The sequence below is a fragment of the Cottoperca gobio genome, chromosome 1, assembly GCF_900634415.1.
Source record: "Cottoperca gobio chromosome 1, fCotGob3.1, whole genome shotgun sequence".
Classification (NCBI taxonomy): Eukaryota; Metazoa; Chordata; class Actinopteri; order Perciformes; family Bovichtidae; genus Cottoperca; species Cottoperca gobio.
This window is the reverse complement of record NC_041355.1, coordinates 3,595,788-3,616,975: the sequence shown is the minus strand read 5'-3', so window position 1 is coordinate 3,616,975 and position 21,188 is coordinate 3,595,788. Positions and strand designations below refer to the sequence as shown.

At 44.3% G+C, this 21,188-nt stretch overlaps 1 protein-coding gene across 2 annotated transcripts in view; it reads left to right on the top strand.

Moving 5' to 3' along the window:
* Positions 1 to 21,188, top strand: part of bnc2 (basonuclin zinc finger protein 2) — an 88,649-nt gene that overhangs the window by 43,458 nt on the left and 24,003 nt on the right. For both annotated transcript variants that reach the window (XM_029442462.1, XM_029442471.1), the window contains exons 3-4: positions 5,481 to 5,583; positions 7,129 to 7,364. In XM_029442462.1, coding sequence (XP_029298322.1) covers positions 5,481 to 5,583; positions 7,129 to 7,364 — 339 coding nt within the window. The remainder of the gene's footprint in view (positions 1 to 5,480; positions 5,584 to 7,128; positions 7,365 to 21,188) is intronic.

Here is a 21,188-nt window from a genome sequence, read left to right as displayed (position 1 = left end):
CACTTCACTTCCAAACGTAATTTCAAATTTGGTCTTTTCCAACATCCGTCTAGTCTAGTTAATAGTTTACAGTAAGTTACTGACACGCCTTTAATAAGCGCTAAATCTAAACACCGTAATAACGCTTTGTATACATTTGATCAGGTTTGAGACAAGGTCGCTGATTGACAATGAATCTCAAACGGTCAAGTCACAAAGAAGAATTAATGAAGGGTGCGTGCAAACAACCGACATTTGTTTGACTAAAAGAAAGGAAGGAAGAAAAAGAGAGAGGGGTCCCAGGTCTCCACATGAATACATGAAAACACATGCTTCTCTTCTCCTTCTGTAATCCACCGGGGACTCACGCCCCATTTGGTTCCCATTAGCATAGCTCTGGTCGCTCTGCCCCGTGTCAAAGCCCAGACGCACAGCTGCACAAAGGACAGGGACCTCTGGCTCTGTGACTGCCAGCCGCTTGGGCTCAAAACCAGAACTGACATGGAGGACGGGCCTTACACTGTGGGGATTTGAGAGGGAAGACACTCGTCTTTTCCACGGACTACAGTCTCCCCCTGTGCAGCGTAACGGTTTTACACTCAAGTCAGTGCACAAGTGATTAATCGTTGTTTATTTTGTATCACTTTGTAAGACAGGAAAAGCAAATCCAATGTATAAAATCAAACAAGCAAAAATTAGCCTTGGCATGAGGTATATGCTCCCCTGTATTTCTGTGGCGTGCTGTGTCTGACTACAAAGTCTTTCTTTATTCGGCATGTTTTATTTGTCACCTGTTTCCAATATGGACATTGTGAAGTCCTGATCTATCTGACGGAGCCAGGGCCTTGTTTTATGACACGCAAAGCTGCTGTGCCTCTTTTCCTACACACGTTGGCTGCACATTTCTGGCAGGAAATTGACAGCATTTCAGCAGCTAACTCATGGATGAGATAATATCTTGTGGGTGGAAGAGAGGACAAGATGCTCCCAGTGTTTTACAGTGACCCTAAGCAGACACAAATCTAAATCTGAAGCTGCTGCTGCAAAGACGAGGCGCGCACACACACACACACACACACACACACACACACACACACACGCATGTGCGCACGTACACACGGGGTTTTCATTTAAATCTCGGCTTTGCTTAACTCACCAAACAAGAAATGTGGTCTGTGGCTGTGTGTTGAACATGGTAAAGGTTTCAATTAAAGTAGGAGGAACAATACCGGACCAGCATCTAGCAGCTGTCTGTGTTGGCTCTCCATTGTACGCTGTCAAGGGAGGATATGGAGCGGCTGAAACGCACCAGTGGTGTGCTAGTGGTGTTTTCGGTGGCATATGGTTACAACGTCAACCTTAAAATATGACGGGGGAACAGTTGCTCAGGATATTAGTTTAGGATCACCATCAGTTCAATGGTTCCATAGGACTTGTAATGGCCGAGGCTCTGTGTTTGTTGACCTCTACATGTGCTGCTTGGGGGGGGGGGGGGGGGGGAGATCATTTGCATGTTTCGGCATTGATTCTGCCTGTCTTTCCCAGTCTTTTCCTCTTTGGACCCGATTACAAGAGTCCAGGCTGAAGCCATCTTGTTCTGCAGCTCCTCTTTCCTGCAGTTCTTCAGTCCATCTGTCCCACTAACAGTCTTTTAATTGAGTGTCCTCCCCAGTCTGATGCTGGCCATTGCTGACTGTCAGTGTTTATACAATTGGGCTGGGACAGAGACTGCGAGCCAAGCAAAACATCCATGAAACATCAAGCCTCCAGCTAAACAAAACCCAGCAGTGAGACGCACACACTTGAGCCAGATAAGGGCCGAAAATGATGCTTTCTGAACGCGGCTAGGTTAAGATTGTTGACCGTAGCGGTAACACGGCAGCTGTGCGAGAGTGTCGACTGGTGTCTGGGTCTAATTGCAACAGCATTGTGGGATTTTCTACACTTGCTAACAGCTTTCAATTTCGAGCTGCTCATTTTTCTAGTGATTTACGAAGTCTCACACTCACTCGCTCACACACACCCCTTATGTCCTTTTCCTCACCGTTGTCCTCTTTAGTTGTGAGCCAAAGAGGAAACCCTGGCGAGACGCTAGCACAGTGACTAATGCTGTGTATCTGGCCAGGCCTCAGATAACACAGCCTCCTCCCCCGCCTGCTGTGACAAATATGTGCGAGTGGAGCGGTGGGATCCGGGCCCAAGTTTGTCCCTGACCCAGCCCAGACGCAGGTTAAACCACGGCCAAATGCAGCCCTGATCCATGCTGGCCACAGAAGTTTTCAGTACGTGAGAATCATGAGAAGAAGTTTATGATTTTGTCTTTGTTTCCTCTGACAAGACACACACACACACACACACACACACACACACACTCACATCCTTAATGATGTTGCTTTTGATGGCCTTCCTTGACACATCCGTCTGCTGCCTCTCTTAAAAGATACTCTGTAATCAGTCTGTAATCTTTCAACGTATTGCGTGTGATCAATGTTGATGCCGTCATATCACAAACATCTCTCCGTGTTGCTCTTCTCCGACACGCTCCTAACTGAATGTGGAACAACGCACCAATGAATCCCGAGAAATAACAGGCACAGTAAATCGTCTCCCTACTCTTTTCTCCCGTCAGTGCCTCCTCAGTTGAGGGGGCTTGCTGCTTTAATGCTTCTTAATGCTGCTGTCTGCTTAATGGGCCAGATATGAGAGGTGCTGCTAGCCAGCGTAATAAGTCAGTGATTAGAGGGCGCCTTGTCACAGCAGCAGCCCCGCAGACAGTGGCACGCTCTAATTGCCGTATTAGACGCCCCTTAACTATCTTGTCAGCTGTCAGACCCCGGCTCGTAAACAGCAGAGGTGCATTTGATATTTCCAATTGTTTATTTCTGTCTGCTGCTCTTAGCGCTGCCGCACGGAGAGGTAATTAGAAAAAGGGTTGTGTTGTGTGACATCACTGTTGCTAAATTCGGGTACTCTGGTGAATGTTTACGTAAGGAGAGTAATATAAGAAAAAGGGAAAATCTTCTGCGGCATCTGACATGGTACACTAAACTTAAGGTGAAGTGCAAAGCAAAGAAGTGGACAGTGTGAAACATGATGAGGGCAGCGACTGAAGATTATTTCGACGATCAATTCATGAGCTGTTTATTTGTGCATCTAATAGAAATGTTTCTGGTCCGTCAATTGCACTTTCGCAGAACAGAAAGTGAACTCTTCATGATCCCAAATATTGCACAGAAACTGGAACCGACCATCAATCGACTAATAAATAAACGGACTAAATATTTAAAGTCTAAACACGATTGAAGGTTTGCAAGTGCAACAGCAGTGTTCTGACAATTTGATATTATAGATGCATCCTTAAACCATAAATTAAGATCTGGAGAAAAGACTTGTAGAATATGTTGTGGGTATTTCACATCAGCTTTGTGAGTCTGTCCTGTACCTGTAAAGGTCACAGGTTTGACCCCATCCAGAGTCAACGAACGGTAACGGACAGCCGTGTCAGCTGCATGCGAGCGGAACGCTGAACTCACTTACTGCACGTTGCTCTGGATAAAAAACGTCAGCTCAGAGCATAAATGTATGTACACTCCAACTGACACGTGGCGTATAATCCTCACACACAGTGAGGATTGCCGTGCCCGCACCTGGAGAGCTTAAAACGGTGTAAAGTCAAATAATCTCCGTCTCCTGTCTCGTCCGATGTCAAACAGCGAGGTGACATGGTTAGAAGTGGTGTAATTTTTATGTTTAATCTCGGATTAGCCCATGTTCACTTTGACACCTCCAGTTACTAATCTGGTTTAGGACACTTTAGGGCGAGCAAGGGGGGTTGTGATAGATTTTGTGGTCCCTTAGTAGATTATGAGTGAGCTGAGTTTTATATCCTGAATTACAGGATATTGGTTTAATCCACTGGTGCTATAAGTAAAGAGCACAAATATTCTGTCATCGGTAATGCGTGCATTGACCTCAGCCGTGTGGCGTGAAGGCTAATCTGTGCAGCTGATTTCTTTTCTATCTGCAAGTGCTGATCGACTCTTTCTGACGTTGTGAAATATAGGCTGTTGGAGCAGACATGGACTCCAACCTACGACCCTTTGTGCGCACGTCTAGTGTCACATTATTGTCACAACGTCTCCTTGTGAGAACAACAGAGAGACAATGTGAGATAGCATGTTTAGTGCGGATTGTAAATTCATAAAGTCTCATGCTCTGATAAATCGGGCTTTTGGTGTGAAGACACCCGCATGTATCTCTGCAGTTGGTTTCCTCAGTAACTGGACTATTAGGATTTTTCCTGTCAAAATAAATAGGCAGCCACTCACAGCAGTCACCTTGTACACTACACACAATTTCCTCAAGAATTTCTGATTTTCTTTGGCTTTGATTATTTATTTTTTATTTACAGCCTAAAGAATTAACCCCCTTAGCTATATTATATAAAATATATGGAATTGCTGTTTATTATACCAATAAATGAACTTTTTATTCTAACAACAGTAGCCAAAATACTTACATTAAATGTTAAAGTGAAGGACATTTGATTTAAAGAAGAGATAAGTTTGTTTTAAGAATGGGTTCCAACTCTTTTCTTTTTCTTCTCATAAGCCATTTGCTGCACCGATCCTCCTGCAGCTGTAGATTCCCTTTGAGGCGGTTTAGGTTGCTATCTTTATCCATCAATTCATCTTGATAATGGTAAAAGAAAAGTCTGATAAACAAAAGAGCTGCCAATGCTTATTAAGATTCATGTTTTTGATTCCCTTTTTCCCTTCTTTTGACTCCTTTTCGTGTTTCTCCACGTCAGTGAGAAGTTTACGGCTTGCAGCTGCCGCACTCATTTGGATGATAGAGCTGTTTTCATTTGTCTGGATTTCAGTGTGTATCATACGTTTCCTCCCCGCTGTACAATCTCTTTATTGTTTGGAGAATGTGAAACATCTTACAGGATCAAATGACCTCCCAGCAAAACGTACCTGGGATTATTGTTAGTTTTTTTTAGCAGCCCCTTTATGAAGGCTCAGGCAAGACGACGCATCGTGCTGTACTGAGTTGCCCTCGTCAAGTCTGGACACTTAACCTCTCACTACTAAAAGCTTTCCGGGGTCAGACTAAGTGCAGCTCTTGTGTTGAGTAATGGAGCCTCAGTCAAAACAAGTTACATTTCTGTGTTTTCAGGAAGGGAAGTCCTTTGTCGGTTCTCATAAACTCTGGGAAATTACAGTATTGAGAGGCAGATTCACACATCACAATGAAATAGTAGTTGGGAAATATGGTGGCTGAGTTATTCTTTGTTGCTTCAACTTGCTGACAATGTTTTGTTTTCAAGTAAGAGTTTGGACAAAGTAACCATCTGTGCCCGTTCTCCTTTATTTGTATTTATGACTGCTTTGGATAACTTGATCTTTCTCCTTGCTTTTATCATTCCTCCTCTGAACTCCTCTGTGATTAACGTGCGTTTGTCTCTCTCTCTCTTTCTGTCCCGTGTCTCTCTGCAGGCCATTCGCTGCACACTGGTGAACTGCACATGTGAGTGTTTCCAGCCAGGGAAGATTCACCTACGAACATGTGACCAGTGCAAGCATGGATGGGTAGCTCATGGTGAGTAAATTCATTGTTGGCGGTATAAATAAATATCAACTTAGTTACTGATCCTTGTAAAACGACCTCCTCCTCCTGCGGCGAGTAGAGAGCTGGATATGTGTTTATGAAGATTGTTACTTCTTGTTAGATAGAGAACAAGAGACTACACCTCTTGAGTTTTGTTAGGTGGGTATAAGGAAAAGAGAGAGGAGGCAAGAAAGTACAAAGGGAAAAAGGAAAACACCTGTTTGGCTTGCGTCCGCACAAGAGCGAGCCACGGGCCCTTCAGCGGATCGCACAGGACCCCATTGACTCTTTTTTAATCTCTCCCTCTGAACTGTCAGGCGCCCATCTCTCCTCTCCCCCACTTTTCATTTCATGTCGGCATTGGCAGGGACTCTGACAAGTAGTTCTTCATTTTTTATTATGTTCGTGTCTGGCTGCGCTGTGTTGTCAGGCAAAGCACTCGTCAGCAGGAAAGAAAAGCCGTCCCAGGATCAGAGAGAGACCAAACCAGGTGTCACCCAGACAGGCAGGGGAAAGGGAGGGAGGGAGGGAGGGAGAGGTATGAGGTAAGAGAAGAGAGAGAGAGGGATTGAGACGGAGAGGAAGAAAGAGAGAGTCGACCAGGTGTCGCGCAGACAGAGGAGAGGAGAAAGAGGCTGAGGGGTCGATGACAGAATCTAACTTGAGCTCACAATTAAGCTTTACGAATGGCACCGAGTTTCGCCATTCAAACAGGTTACTCTATCCTGTTGCTGGAGTTCTTTGTGTCTGTATGTATATTTCAGTGACACTGATATGTTACTCATATTTTATCTATGCTATACCCGCATAAAAAGACGCTTTTGAACATCAATCAAAGATAATGCAGTAAAGAACAGAGGTGTTTGTAGTAAAGAGAAGAGGCTGTATTTATCATACAGCATCAGCTCGCTATCACGGGAAGTTAACATTTTAAGTAGCATTAATAATAGCAGTCATTTTACCATTATTATGAAAAGCATGGTAATAATTGAGTATTATTTGCTTTGAATATATATATATATATATATATATATATATATATATATATATATATATATATAATAGCCCTTTTTTTCTTTAGTTTGCTCGATGAACCTTTGACTTCACCGTGCATACTGATTAGCTATAAATAAATAAGATAAAATAAGTAATGCAAGAAGAAATGCAAGTCCAGCTGCAAAGAGAAATAATTAAGATGTGAGAGCAAACAGGATGAATATAATGTAGGTTGGGATCGGGATGAAGACAAAAGAGGCAAATAAAAAAAGAGCAGTATACATGTGAAAGAGCAAGAGATTAGATTAAATAGAAAGAATGGCAGATAATTACATTAATGTCATTGCTTTTATCTGATTGATATGTTCTTATCAGCTAGTGCTGACCGCGCAGTAGCCTCCGAAGCAAGATGTGAGATGAGAACGACTCTTAGCAGTCATTAACCGGGCCTGTCTGTGTGTGTCTGTGTGTCTGTGTGTGTGTGTGTGTGTGTGTGTGTTTTCTTTTCTTCCTCCCCTTGTCACCCGGTGATTCACACAGCTTTGGACAAGCTCAGCACCCAGCACCTGTACCACCCGACCCAGGTGGAGATCGTTCAGTGCAACGTGGTGTTCGACATCAGCAGCCTGATGCTGTACGGCACCCAGGCCGTCCCCGTCAGGCTCAAGATCCTGCTCGACCGCCTCTTCTCCGTGCTGAAGCAGGAAGAGGTGCTGCACATCCTGCACGGCCTGGGCTGGACCCTCCGAGACTACGTCAGGGGCTACATACTGCAGGTCAGTGACAGTTACGCTACAGTGATGAACACATGTAAAGCATCATATGGATTTAGCGTGAACGTCAAGACCACAATATTAGCGGTACTTACGCACAAATGCATTCCTTGCATGTGCCTTTAGATTCTCCTGCAACTTTTGGTATCTACAACATTTCTCCAGCATTGCAATTATTTTGAGAGGTATTGATCCCATTGCACAATAGTGACAATCCAGGCCACTTCAGTCCCATTGCACATCCATTTTCTTTTACTTCTACTCCAGCCTGCCCTCTTTTTTCCTGCCCTGTCAACACTCTGCCCCTCTGTTGGAAGAGGAAAGGGATAAAAAAAAAAAAGTGGAGAAAAATGTCACGCCAGCAAACTATAAAACCACTGTAGTGCGTTTCCTCCATCCATCCTTCCCTCCACTACTCCCTCCCATATAATTGCAGTCAGACACATTTCTCAATCAAAGGTTCGGAGGTTTTGGTGTTGAAACCCAAACCGAAGTGTTCCTGAATGAATTAGTTAAGAGCAAGTGAACATGTGCATGTGGTTAGTGTTAGTGTGTGTGTGTGTGAGTGTCTATATATATATATACATATATGTGTGTGTTGCGTGCACATGTGCTTATCTGTATGCGCGTGTGCTTTAGTGTTTCAAGAGTGTAAGTGGAACAGCATGGCGAGGAGAAGGTGGTTTGTACGTGGAAACGGCTTCTGTGAACAAAGTGCTCGCAGACCCGGTCCCTTTTCTTAAAGTCTTAAAGAACACACACAAAAGACACACACCTAAGTTATATGAAGCTACAGTTATATAGTAAATACTGAGCGTGTACTTTAAAGACAAAGTCAAAATATGTGTTAAAAATCAGAATAATCTAAATGTAATATATAAATAATAACAGATATCCAGGTAATATATTATTAATATATTATATTCAGCAATACTACAGTTTGCTTTATTTGTAAAATATTTTCTGAATTTTTCTAATTGAAACAAAACTATTATTGCCATTACTCATAAATGTGATTAGTCAAATTAGTCTATTAAATGTAAAATAAAGTTAAAACCGACAAGCTGCAAATCTGCACAGTACATTTGGACATTCTTGCTTAAATAGCCAAAATTTCTATTTATTTTCTAATATTTTCCCTGAGAAAAGTCCACATCTGCAGTGTGGGAATGTCTTGTGTTGGGTAACCCATCGGATCACTGTGGTTCTCATGTGTTTGTATCAGCTGGCTGGGACAGTCAGCTGGTGGTGGTGAGAGCGCCGTTGCTCAGCCTCATGTCACGCTACTGGCTAAATCCTCTAGATCTCCTCAGAAGGGCTTCAAAGGGGGCCGCGGCCGGCGAGAAGCAGCCAGTCACTTAAGACCAGTAAGTAGTCATTGTACGGCTTTATTAGCCTGTAAGTAGCTATGAAATTCAATCATCTTCATCGAGCCCCCGGCAACGCTTTGTTTCAGGGGGTTTGTTCCCCAACACCACGCTGCGCTAAACGACAGAGGAAAAGGAGAACAGTATCGCAGATGGAAGATAATAAGTTGTCTTCTTTGATAGCGATGTCACATTATTTGATGATGAATTACTTTAGCGTAATAGCAGTCAAACGCTCATATTCATTTAGGATTTGAATAAATGTGTTAAGGCCACAGGTTAATTTCTATTTTAATGAGATATGCTAAAGCTCACTGTAATTACACTGCAAATACGTCCCCCCCCCCTTTTTCTGAATCGTTCTCTAATGGAGCCTCTCCTTACACCACCTTTCACATTGTGTTTGTGGCTCCCCCTACATTAATCTATCTCTTACTTTTTTCTTTGCTAGAGTGTCACAACGCGTCACAGTGTGTGTCTTATGACGCCTTGTGTTTGCCTGGTGTCAGTGTGTATGGGTGTCAGTGATGCGCCAGAGAACTCAGGACGTTGAGCTGACAGAGTATAGCTGCAGCTCCTGTGATGCCTGACCACCTGAATGTATGCAGCGCAGGAAGAAGGAAAACACACACACACACACACACACACACACACACACACACACACACACTTATATCTGCCCAATCACAAAGAGGAAAAGCACAGACGCAGTTTGGCATCAGTATTCTGCCTTCAGTCCAAGAATATTCCCTCTCTATTTTTAAAAAGGAAGCTAAATAGCTAGCAGGTCAAAATCATGTATTACACCCCCTTCATGACACCTTTCTATTGTTAGTGCGATCATTTAGTGTTTGGTACACCCACTGACCTCCCTCTAAACGGGCCGCCTATTACTTCTTCTAATCCTCTTTTATGTTGCGCAAGTGTAAATCACACAACTGCACATAAACTTTCATTTCCACACTTGTGTGTGTGAGTGTGTGTGTGTCGGTCACGTGCTTCCCGATGAGGATATTTAGGGGGCGCTCCCCTTGCTCTCACTTCCACAATGCATTTTCACTATTATCATGATCAACACTGGTAACCAGTTTAGATTATCCTGCAGAATAATCTCTATGTCACCATAGCATTTTACTTTTAATCTACAGAAGGAATTCATTTAAGTCAACATCAGAGATACACTTCGCCCTCTTCCGTCCTCTCTGACATTTACTGCTTGACAAAAGCAAACACACCGTGGACGTGTGACTAAATATGCAATTTTCCTTTGTAATAGGCTCTTTGAACAGAAGAGATTAATCGATATTATTAAAAGCACAATGACCTATCATGTGGTTGGGATTTTGATTTGTAAAGGAGAGGAATTATACATGACATCAATAACCATTAAAATGAATGATTGTCTTTCTCTCCCGCTCGTTTCATCTTTCTAGAAAGCGTTTGAAGTCTGACCTGCAGCCCACAAACCGCTTTCTTATAGCATTAACACACTTTCAGGGAATACACACAGTCAGTTGCTGTAGTATTCCCATACGCAAGCTTTTGTTTCCCCCTGACCGTGCATCCTCACGATAATATAGCGTGTCTGTATTTAAGTTACTAATAAACATGTTTAATAGAGTTTTAAAAAGTTATTTTATTACGTTACGTTATCCTGAAAAGTCTTTACTTCTGTTGTTTGGGATCACTTGGTTTTGATCTGCTGCTTCCTTTTTGCTTGACACAGCTCCACACTGACTTGTTAAAGTTAAAACACATTTGTTACATGTGTAAATTATATATCAAAGTTGTCATTTTCTCAGACAAAAAAAACACAAATTCTGCAATAAAATACACGTATTAATTAAATTGTATTAAATCTGTACATACAGTTGATCTAAAAACAAAAAGGAACAGGGCGCAGCATTTGGCCCTAAAAAGTGTAACTTCAAACTTTAAAGCGTTTTGTAGAATAAGATGAAAACATTACAGCTATAAGGCTTCTACCTGATAGTGATGACAGACAGTCATGCGTGTATCTCTGTGTGTGATATTGTTTCCACCCTTTAGCGTGCTTGATTTCTCTGCTATTTCACCCGTATCCCCTCGACTTCGACTTCAATCCGAGGCATTATGTGAACAACGCAGACACACGTGTTCCTCGCCAGAATTCCTTGCCCTTCACTTTGGCAGGACTTTTACCTTCTCCGCTCCTCGGCCCCTTCGTCCTTTTCTCCCTTCCCTCCCTCCCTCTACTCATCCCTCGCTCCTCTCCCGTGGTTTGTTTCCAGACAGACCCACAGCCAATGTGCACCAGATGCCCTCCCACCTCCGCCCCCATCCTGTCACTGCTCGCCCCTCTGTTCGATACAGACAGATGGAATTGCTATCAGTACTGGCTCCTCTCTCTCTCTGCCTCAGCCTCCGTCTCCCACACTCCACACTGTCTATTTTGTCTTCCTCTTTCTGATCCCTTACCAAGTGAAAAATAAGTAGAGAGAGAGAGAGAATGAGTGGAAAGAGAAAGAGAGAGAGAGACACAAGCCTTTTGCAGCCAACATATGGACCGAAGCCCAGGGTTTTCCTGAGCGACATTCTCAGTAATGTTCTGTCCTTGTAGAACATTGGGCTGCCTCCACTTTTATGAGATGTGGTTTTCCTGACTCCACACGGCTTCCAGGAGACCCAGATGGAACCGCTAACAACCCCCACCACCGCCACGCAACCACACACACACACACACACACACGCACTGTACACACACAAACAGTCTTAACCCTAATTGCACACACACACACACACACTCACACACTCGGAGGAAAGACACACAGCTACAAAATCCCTTTGGTCGTCTAACATAGGCATTGTTTCAGTGGCAGATGCGTGGGCGTGTTGGAAGTTGTTAATGCAGTAAAATATTCTCCTTATATTTCTGCTTATTTATCTACTTATTTGGTAAATGTATTGTTTCTCTAATAAGCATGAACACTGGAGGGAGCTTTGGAGGGCCGCAGGGGGGCTGTGCTCTTATTAAAGGAAAACGTGTGACTGTAATGTTGTACATGTGTACTTACACATGTGGAATATGAGATGTAATTACATGGATTAGGGTGCAACAGCGTTTGTGTAAGACAGGAAACCATTTCCAGTTGCAGGTGGGTCCTGAGGCCTTAGTGAAGGTACCACTCGGCGTCTCTATAGTGGTTTAGAAAAGGTATTTATTGAGTTGGAGTCACATTTCAACATTTCTGTCTTTTTTTCCTCTCTCCCCTCACTGCACTCTCCCTCTCCGTTTTCTGTCTCTCACTCTGTCAACTGTGAAGGGCACCATATCTCTTGATCCTCGCCTGAGAAACTTCCATTTTAGGTAGTCGGGCTCCGTGCAACAACATTTTTTGGACACAATCCCCTTCTCCAATCTCCTCCATACGGCACACTTGTAACCCCTATTTTCCTTCTGTCCTCCTCTCTCCACCCTCCATCACCTCCCAGTGCCTCCCCTTCTCTCAGAACCTGTTTTCTGTTATCACTACTTAATGCCTCACCCTGGGAGACGGACGGGGGAGAAAGCATTCTCCTAAGGTGGAAATTCTTACGTTCATATGGTTATGATTTGGTGGGGAGGTCAGGCTCCATTTTTGCTGGAAGGCTTACGGTTGGCTCTGTGCTGGCCGTGCTGGGCTCCAAGCACTTCAAAGAGGGCCGGTGCACTGAATCAAGGTGATTCTTACCCCCCCCCCCCCCCCCCCCTCCTCCTCCCTTGCACACACACACACACACACACTTGTTCTGCCGAGTGCTCTTAAGGGTGTCTTCTCCCTTCTTATTCTCAATCGCCGAGATAAAAGATTGTGATTCCAGATTAGAGGATCAGTCAGAGAGAGGCATTAAAAACCATTCGATAGCATAAGCAATTTTATATTAACAGCTTTATCAACAAGAAATGTGAAATCCATAGTAAACAAGTCATATAATGTTTTTCAGAAAGCCTTCTTCACTTGTCACCGTTTCTCACAGCTTGCAAAGCTCAGATCCAACTCCTTACACAAAGTCCTGCCCAATGCCAAATCCTCAGTCCCTCACTTTTGAATCCTGAACCCGAGCCTCAAATGAATTCAAGCTGGAGAAGCAAGGTTATGAGCAGGTTACATTGTATGCAGGAGTTTGGGGAATAATTCCCCTTATATTGGATTTGGAAGGAGGTCTGAATTCGACCATAGATTCTACAAGGCCTCACAAGCTGCTGCAACTTTGACATTGAGAATAAAATCATATTCGTATGACTATCTTATACCATCTTTTGATAGGCGGAGGTGCGTTTGTTTTATGCGTATTTCTCTTTCTTTTGGCCACACAGAGGCCTGAGATGAAGTTTTGCTGACTAATCTTTTTTTTGTCAAATATCTGTCGAGGTGTTATCAGACCTGCAGAGACGAGGCGGACGTGTGTGCTGTATCTGCTGGTGCATGATCACACCCTTGTGTTTTCTCATGTCATGCGTTCATATCTTTCACATCATAGCGTCTTCTAGTTTTTAATATCAGCCACTTCTTTATATTTTCTGTTCCGCCCGTGTGTCTCCACCGCCACCTGTCACCTTCTATGTCTGCAGCAGAGAATTAAGGATGTGTTCTCAGTGTGTGTACTCTGGTCTTAGCTAGTTATGAACTTCAGTACAGTGCTGTGTTGTTTATCTTTACTCTGCTGTTTCAAAGTGACACCATTGCTACAGCAACGGCATTCAACACAGTGACTCTTCCACGTCTCAAATCAAACTGAGGTTTAACCCTTTACTGTCTGCCTCACACACACATTTCCACACAGTATTAACAGTGCAAGACAATTATTAACTTTCCCTGCTAGTATGAACACTGTATTCTTTTATTACGGGACATCATTTCTGATTTACAAATGTGATTTTTGACTTAAATGTTATAACATGCAGAGGAGCAGTTCATTTGACTGCGGTCCAGGATCACGGACGCTGCATCACAGGAGGTGATAAAGAGCCAATACACACGTCAATTTCTTCTCGAGAGACATTTAAGTAATTACACCGCATTTGAAAATCCCTTTAATGCATCCATTACATGCTTGGTGGCCACATGTATATTTCAAAAAGTTATTTAAGCTTAGAGTGGGTCACCCCATATCTGGGAAAAAAAATGTAAAGATCATGAATATTCAGATGGGAGTGAGAGAAGTGTGTGTGTGTGTGTGTGTGTGTGTGTGTGTGTGTGTGTGTGTGTGTGTATGTATTCAAGGGGTGCTCTAATACAATCTGATTGGGGAGTTAACATGCTGTGCAGGGCAAACATGGGACGTGAAAATGACATGTTTAACATACATGGTCAGGTCTAGAGGCTCCCATGGGATCCTAGCAGGGATTTCATTAAACTCCGCTACGCTACACACACACACACACACACACACACACACACACACACACACACCATATATGAGTGCCACCTTCTTACCCATTTCCCTCTCAAATTCCCACGATAAGGCCGACTTCAAAGCCTCATAGCCAATCCTACAGTTTTATCTGAGATATGCTTGATTCACAGGCTGCATCTCTTCCCGTGCCCCCCCCCCCACACACACACCCTCATTCACTTGAAATCTATAGCTGAGAAAAGCATCTCTCTCCGTCCACTCTGTGGTGTCTCCATGTGTAAGTGAAGAAAAGGGGCCACCAGTGCTTTTATTCTCCCCTCTTAAGTTCCACTGGCATGTCATAATTAGAATAAAAAGGAATATTCTCCCTGTATTAATGGGGATGCTCTCTTTCTCCTCATCCCCTCTGAACACCCTGCTCCATGTGATATGCACTACACTGATCAGTGTAACGGGCTCCCTGCTTCTCTCACTGCACATTTGCCTTTCTCTTTTTACCCAGTGTCAAAGCCTCGGGAGAGTTCCCTCAACAGGTCCTCGCTGCCGCCCCGGTGCTGCTGAAGCTTCCCGTGGGAGCCTCTCATAGTCAGCCACGCACCCTAATTGAAACTGGAAATCTGCCAGCCTGCTTATCGGGAATTTTTATTTACCTCTGCCAGGCTCTGCCCTCTTTACTTTTCAAAGAGGACCATGGTATAATTACCTCCTCAAACAGAATCCCTCTCTTTCTGTCAGCATCCCTCGCTTCATATATCCCTTTTCATAAGTTATAATATCCTGTCTCGCCTGCGCTGGAAAGCGGAAATGGCTTCTGAATTCTGAAGTGGCTTTTCAAAGGGCTATGGGGGTTTGTTGCTGCAGAGGGAAATTGAATTTTACTTCAAGGTCAGCGACACTAATGATAGTGTGGGAAGGTGTTGATCTCGCGTAGCACTGGTTTGTCTAGCAGAACTCCACCGTATCGATCCGCGCAAGAGATGCTAGTCCTGCATTGATTGTCACACGGAATTGTTTGAGATTGTGGTGGAAATCACTGGCGGAGTATAAGCGGTGATTTGGGACCGTAGTTACTCTCAGGGGTCGCTACTTGTAGACGGAAAGAGAAAAAGATGTTTAGAAAAACACTGAGAAATGGATTACGTCTCTCAAAAGGAGTAAAAAAAAACCTGGAGCAGATAAAGAACAATACTAGAAGAGAGAACAGCTTCCCCACATTATGAGTGGTGCTTAATATAGCTGTTGAATGTATAAGCACACTCTAAATACCGCTTGAGAAGCCAACATTGTGCACACATACTCTCAAACATACACACACACACACACTCATAGAAAGTGCACATTTGAACCATTCACTTTCATGATTCACTGCTGCTTGTTTGCAAGATGGTTAGTTATGGGTAGGTGCCCTGTGGTGTAAGTGAATGTGTGTCACTTCCCCCACAAATGGAAACATTTAGACACTGAAGTGTGTCCTGAGGTGAGAGCTGTAAGAAGCTCTCACTCATAAAGTAGCGGGGAGGCAAGCCTGTGGAGGAAATGAGCTAGGCAGACTGGTGGAGGGAGAAGAGCGTGACACACACCGAAGGACCTCACACACACACACACACACACACACACGCTGGTGAAACCACACACTGGCGACTACTGTGGTTGTGCTTTTTGCACCACGTCTGTCACCGTCTCGTTTTTCACCCCGTGGCTCCAGCTGTGTTTGACTTCCTGTGTTTTCGACGTGATACTGTTGGCAAAAACGGACAGAGGTGTTACTGTCCCTCCATGTTGTGTGGCGGTGGTTAAAAGGTTGACTGACCTCACCGTGAACCGACAGCGGTGCCGAGACACCTGTGGAAGTTCACCGCGGAATGCAAAATAATGTGGAATGGTTGCTGAAACATAATGGAGCGTCTCATTTTAGACTTAAGCGAATCCTTATTTTAAATTCCACGTCATACAGTCTCTTAGCTTCTTGTAAAGCCCCAAACTCTCATGCTGCTTCCCAATGTCTCTCTCTCTCTCTCTCTCTCTCTCTCTCTCTCTCTCTCTCTCTCTCTCTCTCTCTCTCTCTCTCTCTGACGTGTTGTGCATGAGTACCTTTATTAAGCAGGATGACCTGTCATGCAGGTGTAAGGGGAAGGTGATGACTACCCCTGCACATCCTCATTCTCTCTCTCTCTTCCTCTATCTCTGGTCTAAAGGAAGACACTTCCTCTCCTCTACCAATTGGTCTGGCTTCACTTCACCTCCGACAGGAGAGGAGAGGTGGACAGAGGGGTTTGAGAAGAGGAGGAGGAGGAGGAGGAGGAGGAGGAGGTGATGAGAGAGGAAGCCTCAGCGTGAAGGAGAAGGACCCAAGAAACTTCAAAGTCAGTTGAATCCGTCGTAGGTCAGCCTGTTTTTAATGGTGATTGGTATTAGCATGCGTTGCGAGCTTAAAGACATTTTTTGTTTGTTTATTTGTTTTTATCCCCAGCCATGCCAATAAACAATCAGTGCATTAAGTGGCGAGCAAATGGAATCAATTCATCCAGTTTTGGGCAGATGAGTGCAGAAAACGAGGCGTGAAGCAGCCGCTCTCTGTGTTTGGAGTGGATAATTAGGAGCCCATTATAGAGCATCTCGGCATGGTGCTAGCCTGATTGTTTATTAGAATTTCACTAAGGTGAAGGAGAGCGAGAAGAAAGAGAGAGAGAGAAAGAACAGGGGACTAAGAGTTGTAATAAATGGATAATAAATGGATACCAAACTAAGATACACACACACACACACACACACACACACACACACACACACACACACACACACACACAGCCCTGGTGAATGCCAGCCCCTGGGCCTCTTACAAAAAAGAACTCTTGTAAAAGTGGGGGGAAAAAAAGACAAATCTGTACCCGCACCGTGCATATGTTTGGCTCCGTCCTCTTAAAGACTGTCTTATTAAATGTGTAAGTGGCTGAGTGCTGGGACCACCAAGTGAGCCGTGCTGTCACTGGCACACTGCGCTCCGTGGGCTGAGTGCCGCAGGCGTAGACAGGATATGATATAGGGTCACCAGAAATGATGCTTTAACACTCAATGATACATCAGTTCCCAGCACTCACCACTCAGCCTGCCAGTGGCTCTTCTAGTCATGGAGTTCTTTTTTTTGTAGAAGACGCAGAGCTAAGATGTAGCTACCCACAACTCTACCTTGAATGTGTGTGTGTGTGTGTGTGTGTGTGTGTGTGTATCTGTTGGAAGGCAAAGGAAGTAATCCACAAAGACAACAGGGCCTTCTGAAGAAGGAAGATCAATAGACTGCTACAGGTGACTGAGCCTAGTGAACATAGACACATGCATGCAGGCTAACTACACACAAACACACACATTCAGGCGTAGGCACATGCACCAGTAAGTACTTGTGGCATGCTCTCCTCTGTGTTGTCTCCACCTAACCTCTGGTTTACACTGTGTGTGTGTGTGTGTGTGTGTGTGTGTGTGTGTGTGTGTGTGTGTGTACGCTCACACACACCCAAGTCTTGCGCCCTCATCTTCAGGATCTAAGGCTCATTGCCAACTGGTGCTTTAGTGCCAGGCACTGCCTTATCACCTCCCCGGCGCACACGCGCATGCACACACACACACACACACACACACACACACACACACACACACACACACACACACACGCGCATGCACACACACACACACACACACACACACACACACACACACACACACACACACATACTTGAATTCTGACTCACATGTGCACTTTAAACAACCTTGTTGCGAAGGGTTTGTGCTCAGGCACTCACACACAGACGAACACGATGATCTACCCTCCACATAAACAAAGATAAGAGCAGGAACGGTCAGCGCAAGGCCCCAAGAGGTACAAAGCTATTACTGGGAGACCACAGTCGCGTGGCTGTGTGTATGTGTGCAGTCGTGTTTGTGTTTATGTACAGCCAGTTGCAGAGCAGAGCTCCAGAGCAGAGCTCCCAGAGCAGCAGCTCGGAGTGTTCTGCGTCACCATTTGCCAGTGTTGCAGCACTAACCGCTGCTAACTGCTTAACCGGAGACTGCGACTGGTAGCGCGAGGTGTTGAACTCCTCTCTGACTTCCTGTCAAAGGCTTTGCCACCAGCCGTCACAGCTCAAAGGTGATCTGACAGTCTAATCACAGCAAGTCACTGAACAAGGTGCCAAAGGGCCTTGACAATTCCACAATGACTTTGCCAGCTGCGGTGTCTCACACGGCATCACACCTTTGTCAAGCAGTGCGGCCTATTTAGGTATGGGGTGTGCCGTCTCCATCTTGATCCCTGACAAAAATCCAGCCCATTGAGGTGACACGGAACAAAGCGTTTTTCCACTTTGCCAAGCTGACAAACCTAATCACCGTGCTGAAATTCCAGGGATCAGTCCTAGATCAAGTCTCCTTAGTACTGCGAACGGCACACCCGGCGTCCCCCCAGGACAGGAATTTCTCTGGATTCCATTGATTTCCCAGATTCCCAGGTCTGAGCGGAGAACATGTCTCAAAGCTTTGTAATTACTCACTGAAATTCCCATAGTGTTACATTTAGAGCTATCGCAATTATAGGGAAGAAAGTATATGTTTCGCCTGCTGAGTGAGGGGGAATCTTATTACCTATTTATTGGCTTTAACATCCTTGATCCTTGAGGGAAAACTGTTGTAAAAGTTTGCCAGTAGCGACATCTATGACTGAACTTGCCATTTATAAATATTTTAAGAGGTTTTTACAGGTTCATATGCTGCACAAAATCAATCTCTTTTCAACACAGTATGATTTGAAAGCTAAAAATAGACAGTTTCATGCACTTTTCTCTGGCTGAAAGGCAGCGGTGGAATGAATTCCACAGCATTATGACCGCATCAGCTCCTTCAGCTCTTTGAAAGAAACGCAGGACAGAGTCTGTTGTTATCAGAGCGTAGGCCCAGCCACCTTCTCCCTTTATGGTCATGTTTCGCTAATCTTGCTACTGGCCTCTACTTTCTAAGTCGAAACAGGTGTTGCACTCATAGCGCAATCATGTATTAGTGCAAGCACCTCAGCTCATACTCCTCCCTCGCTGTGTTTTCTTTGCGGATTCCTTTCTTGGCCAGGAGGCCTACACCTTGTTTCATATTTGAGTGTGAGACTTGAGGACGAGAGTCATTATCTATTTTGATATGTTGTGTTATTTTAAGATGGGAGGGGGTCAGGTGTACTTGTTGCAAGTCGAAAAAAGCAAAACTGCTGGCACTAAACCAGTCAAGACAAAAGTCAGCTCTGTTGTGAGTCACACAACTCATCATTTCTGTTTTTTGCCATCCACCGTGTGCGTGTTAGCAGGTAGGTGAGTTTTATTGTCTCCCTTAAAATAAAAGCGATATAAAGTAAAAATCAATCTGGCACAAGACCCAGCAAAGAGTTCTGCTTTGGTCCATTCAGCCACCCTCCCTCTCTGCCTTTTCTTCCATTTTCATGTCCAAGGATAGAGAGATTAAAGGGAGGCAATGTCTCAACCCTGAAGAACGGCCATCACTCAAAGAGGAGCAGTGCCAAGCGGCTCTCTCTCTCCTGCTCTCGTTCTCCGTCTCTCTATCTGTTGAACACGCAGCATCCCCTGGTGCTCTTTGGCCCGTCTCTTCATCCTAAACCCACTCGCACACACGTCACAAGCGTGATTTACCGCGGTACACTCCTGTGTGTGCCTGTATGCGTGTAAGTAAATGTGTACTCACATATTTGCTCTGTGCGCATGGCGGCGGCCACATCAAATACACTAAAGCAGTGCTCCTTTGAGACATTATCCCATCTATTCTCATCCCCCCATAGTGATTCCCAATACCAAAAAAAAAAGTTAACATTTCAAAACCTGAAAATAATAATAAATAAAAGTAAAGGCAGACTACATCTGGCACGATGTCTGTACTTAAGGTTTCCAAGTATGTGTCTGGGGAGGAGATCTGGTGGGACGGAGCTTCAGTCGGCTTGGAAGCAGTAGAAACGGATGTCACACTGGAAATTTATACGGTGCGGTTCAGGGAGCAACGGCTGTAAATTGACAAGTGATTCTTGTGAGCAGCGTTACCCGTCTGTTTCCCTTTCTCTCATCTTCCATCTTTTTTTTCCCCCCGCTCATCTTTTCTTCTCTTCGCGTTACTTCATACATCTGTGCTCGCCCCCAAGCGTTATTGTTAACGGGTGAGAGGTACAAAAACACGGCAGAAGACAAAGCGAGGTAGCTGTGCGCAGAGACGTGGGAGAAGATTACTCGCTTTGTAACATGAAATAGTGACAGACCAAAAATATGAAGTACATCTGTAGCCTTTAATCTATAAGCAATATCTTTGCAAGAATGAACGTGACCCTTAAGTCCTGTTTTGGCAGCGATGAGAGGAGGAAATGTAATAGTCTAAAAATATTAATACCAGCAAAACATGAAAATGTCTGAAAACAGTGCTTTAAAAAAACAGACAGAATTCCCTATTATTTCTTATTTCTTCCTGGAAAAAATGTTTAATATGGCCGAGGCTATTAGGCCACAGTGTGTGTGTGTGTGTGTGTGTGTGTATGTGTGTGTGTATCTGTGCTGCAGTTTGATCTGGTCATTCTACTGTATAAATGTCTCTAATGGCAGCACTCTTTTTAATAATGCAGGAACCTCTTTTCTCTGTCCCTCCTCCCCATCCCATCATGGTGGAGTGACAGCCACATGAGCCACCATTCCACTCAGTCCACAGTAGGTCACCCAGACACAGAGAGAGTGAACGCGTACCAGGACCACGAGACTGGAGTACGATACTGAAACTGTATTTGAGCACTAAAAAAACATTTTTGGAAGACAAATGAAGACAAAGCAATGTTAAGGTTAAAATAAGAGAATAACGCTAATGTTTTCATCAAAGACCTTTACAAAAGAAACTCTTTAATCGAATAAAAATGTTTTCATAACATCCAAAACAATAGTTTTCTGGTGGCCCAGTGGTTAGTACTCCCAGCATAACATCCCCAGTTTGACCGGGGATCTTTGTTGCGTCTCTACAACTCTTTCTTTCCTGTCTTTGTTTCTATTTTTAAATACAAAACTGCCAA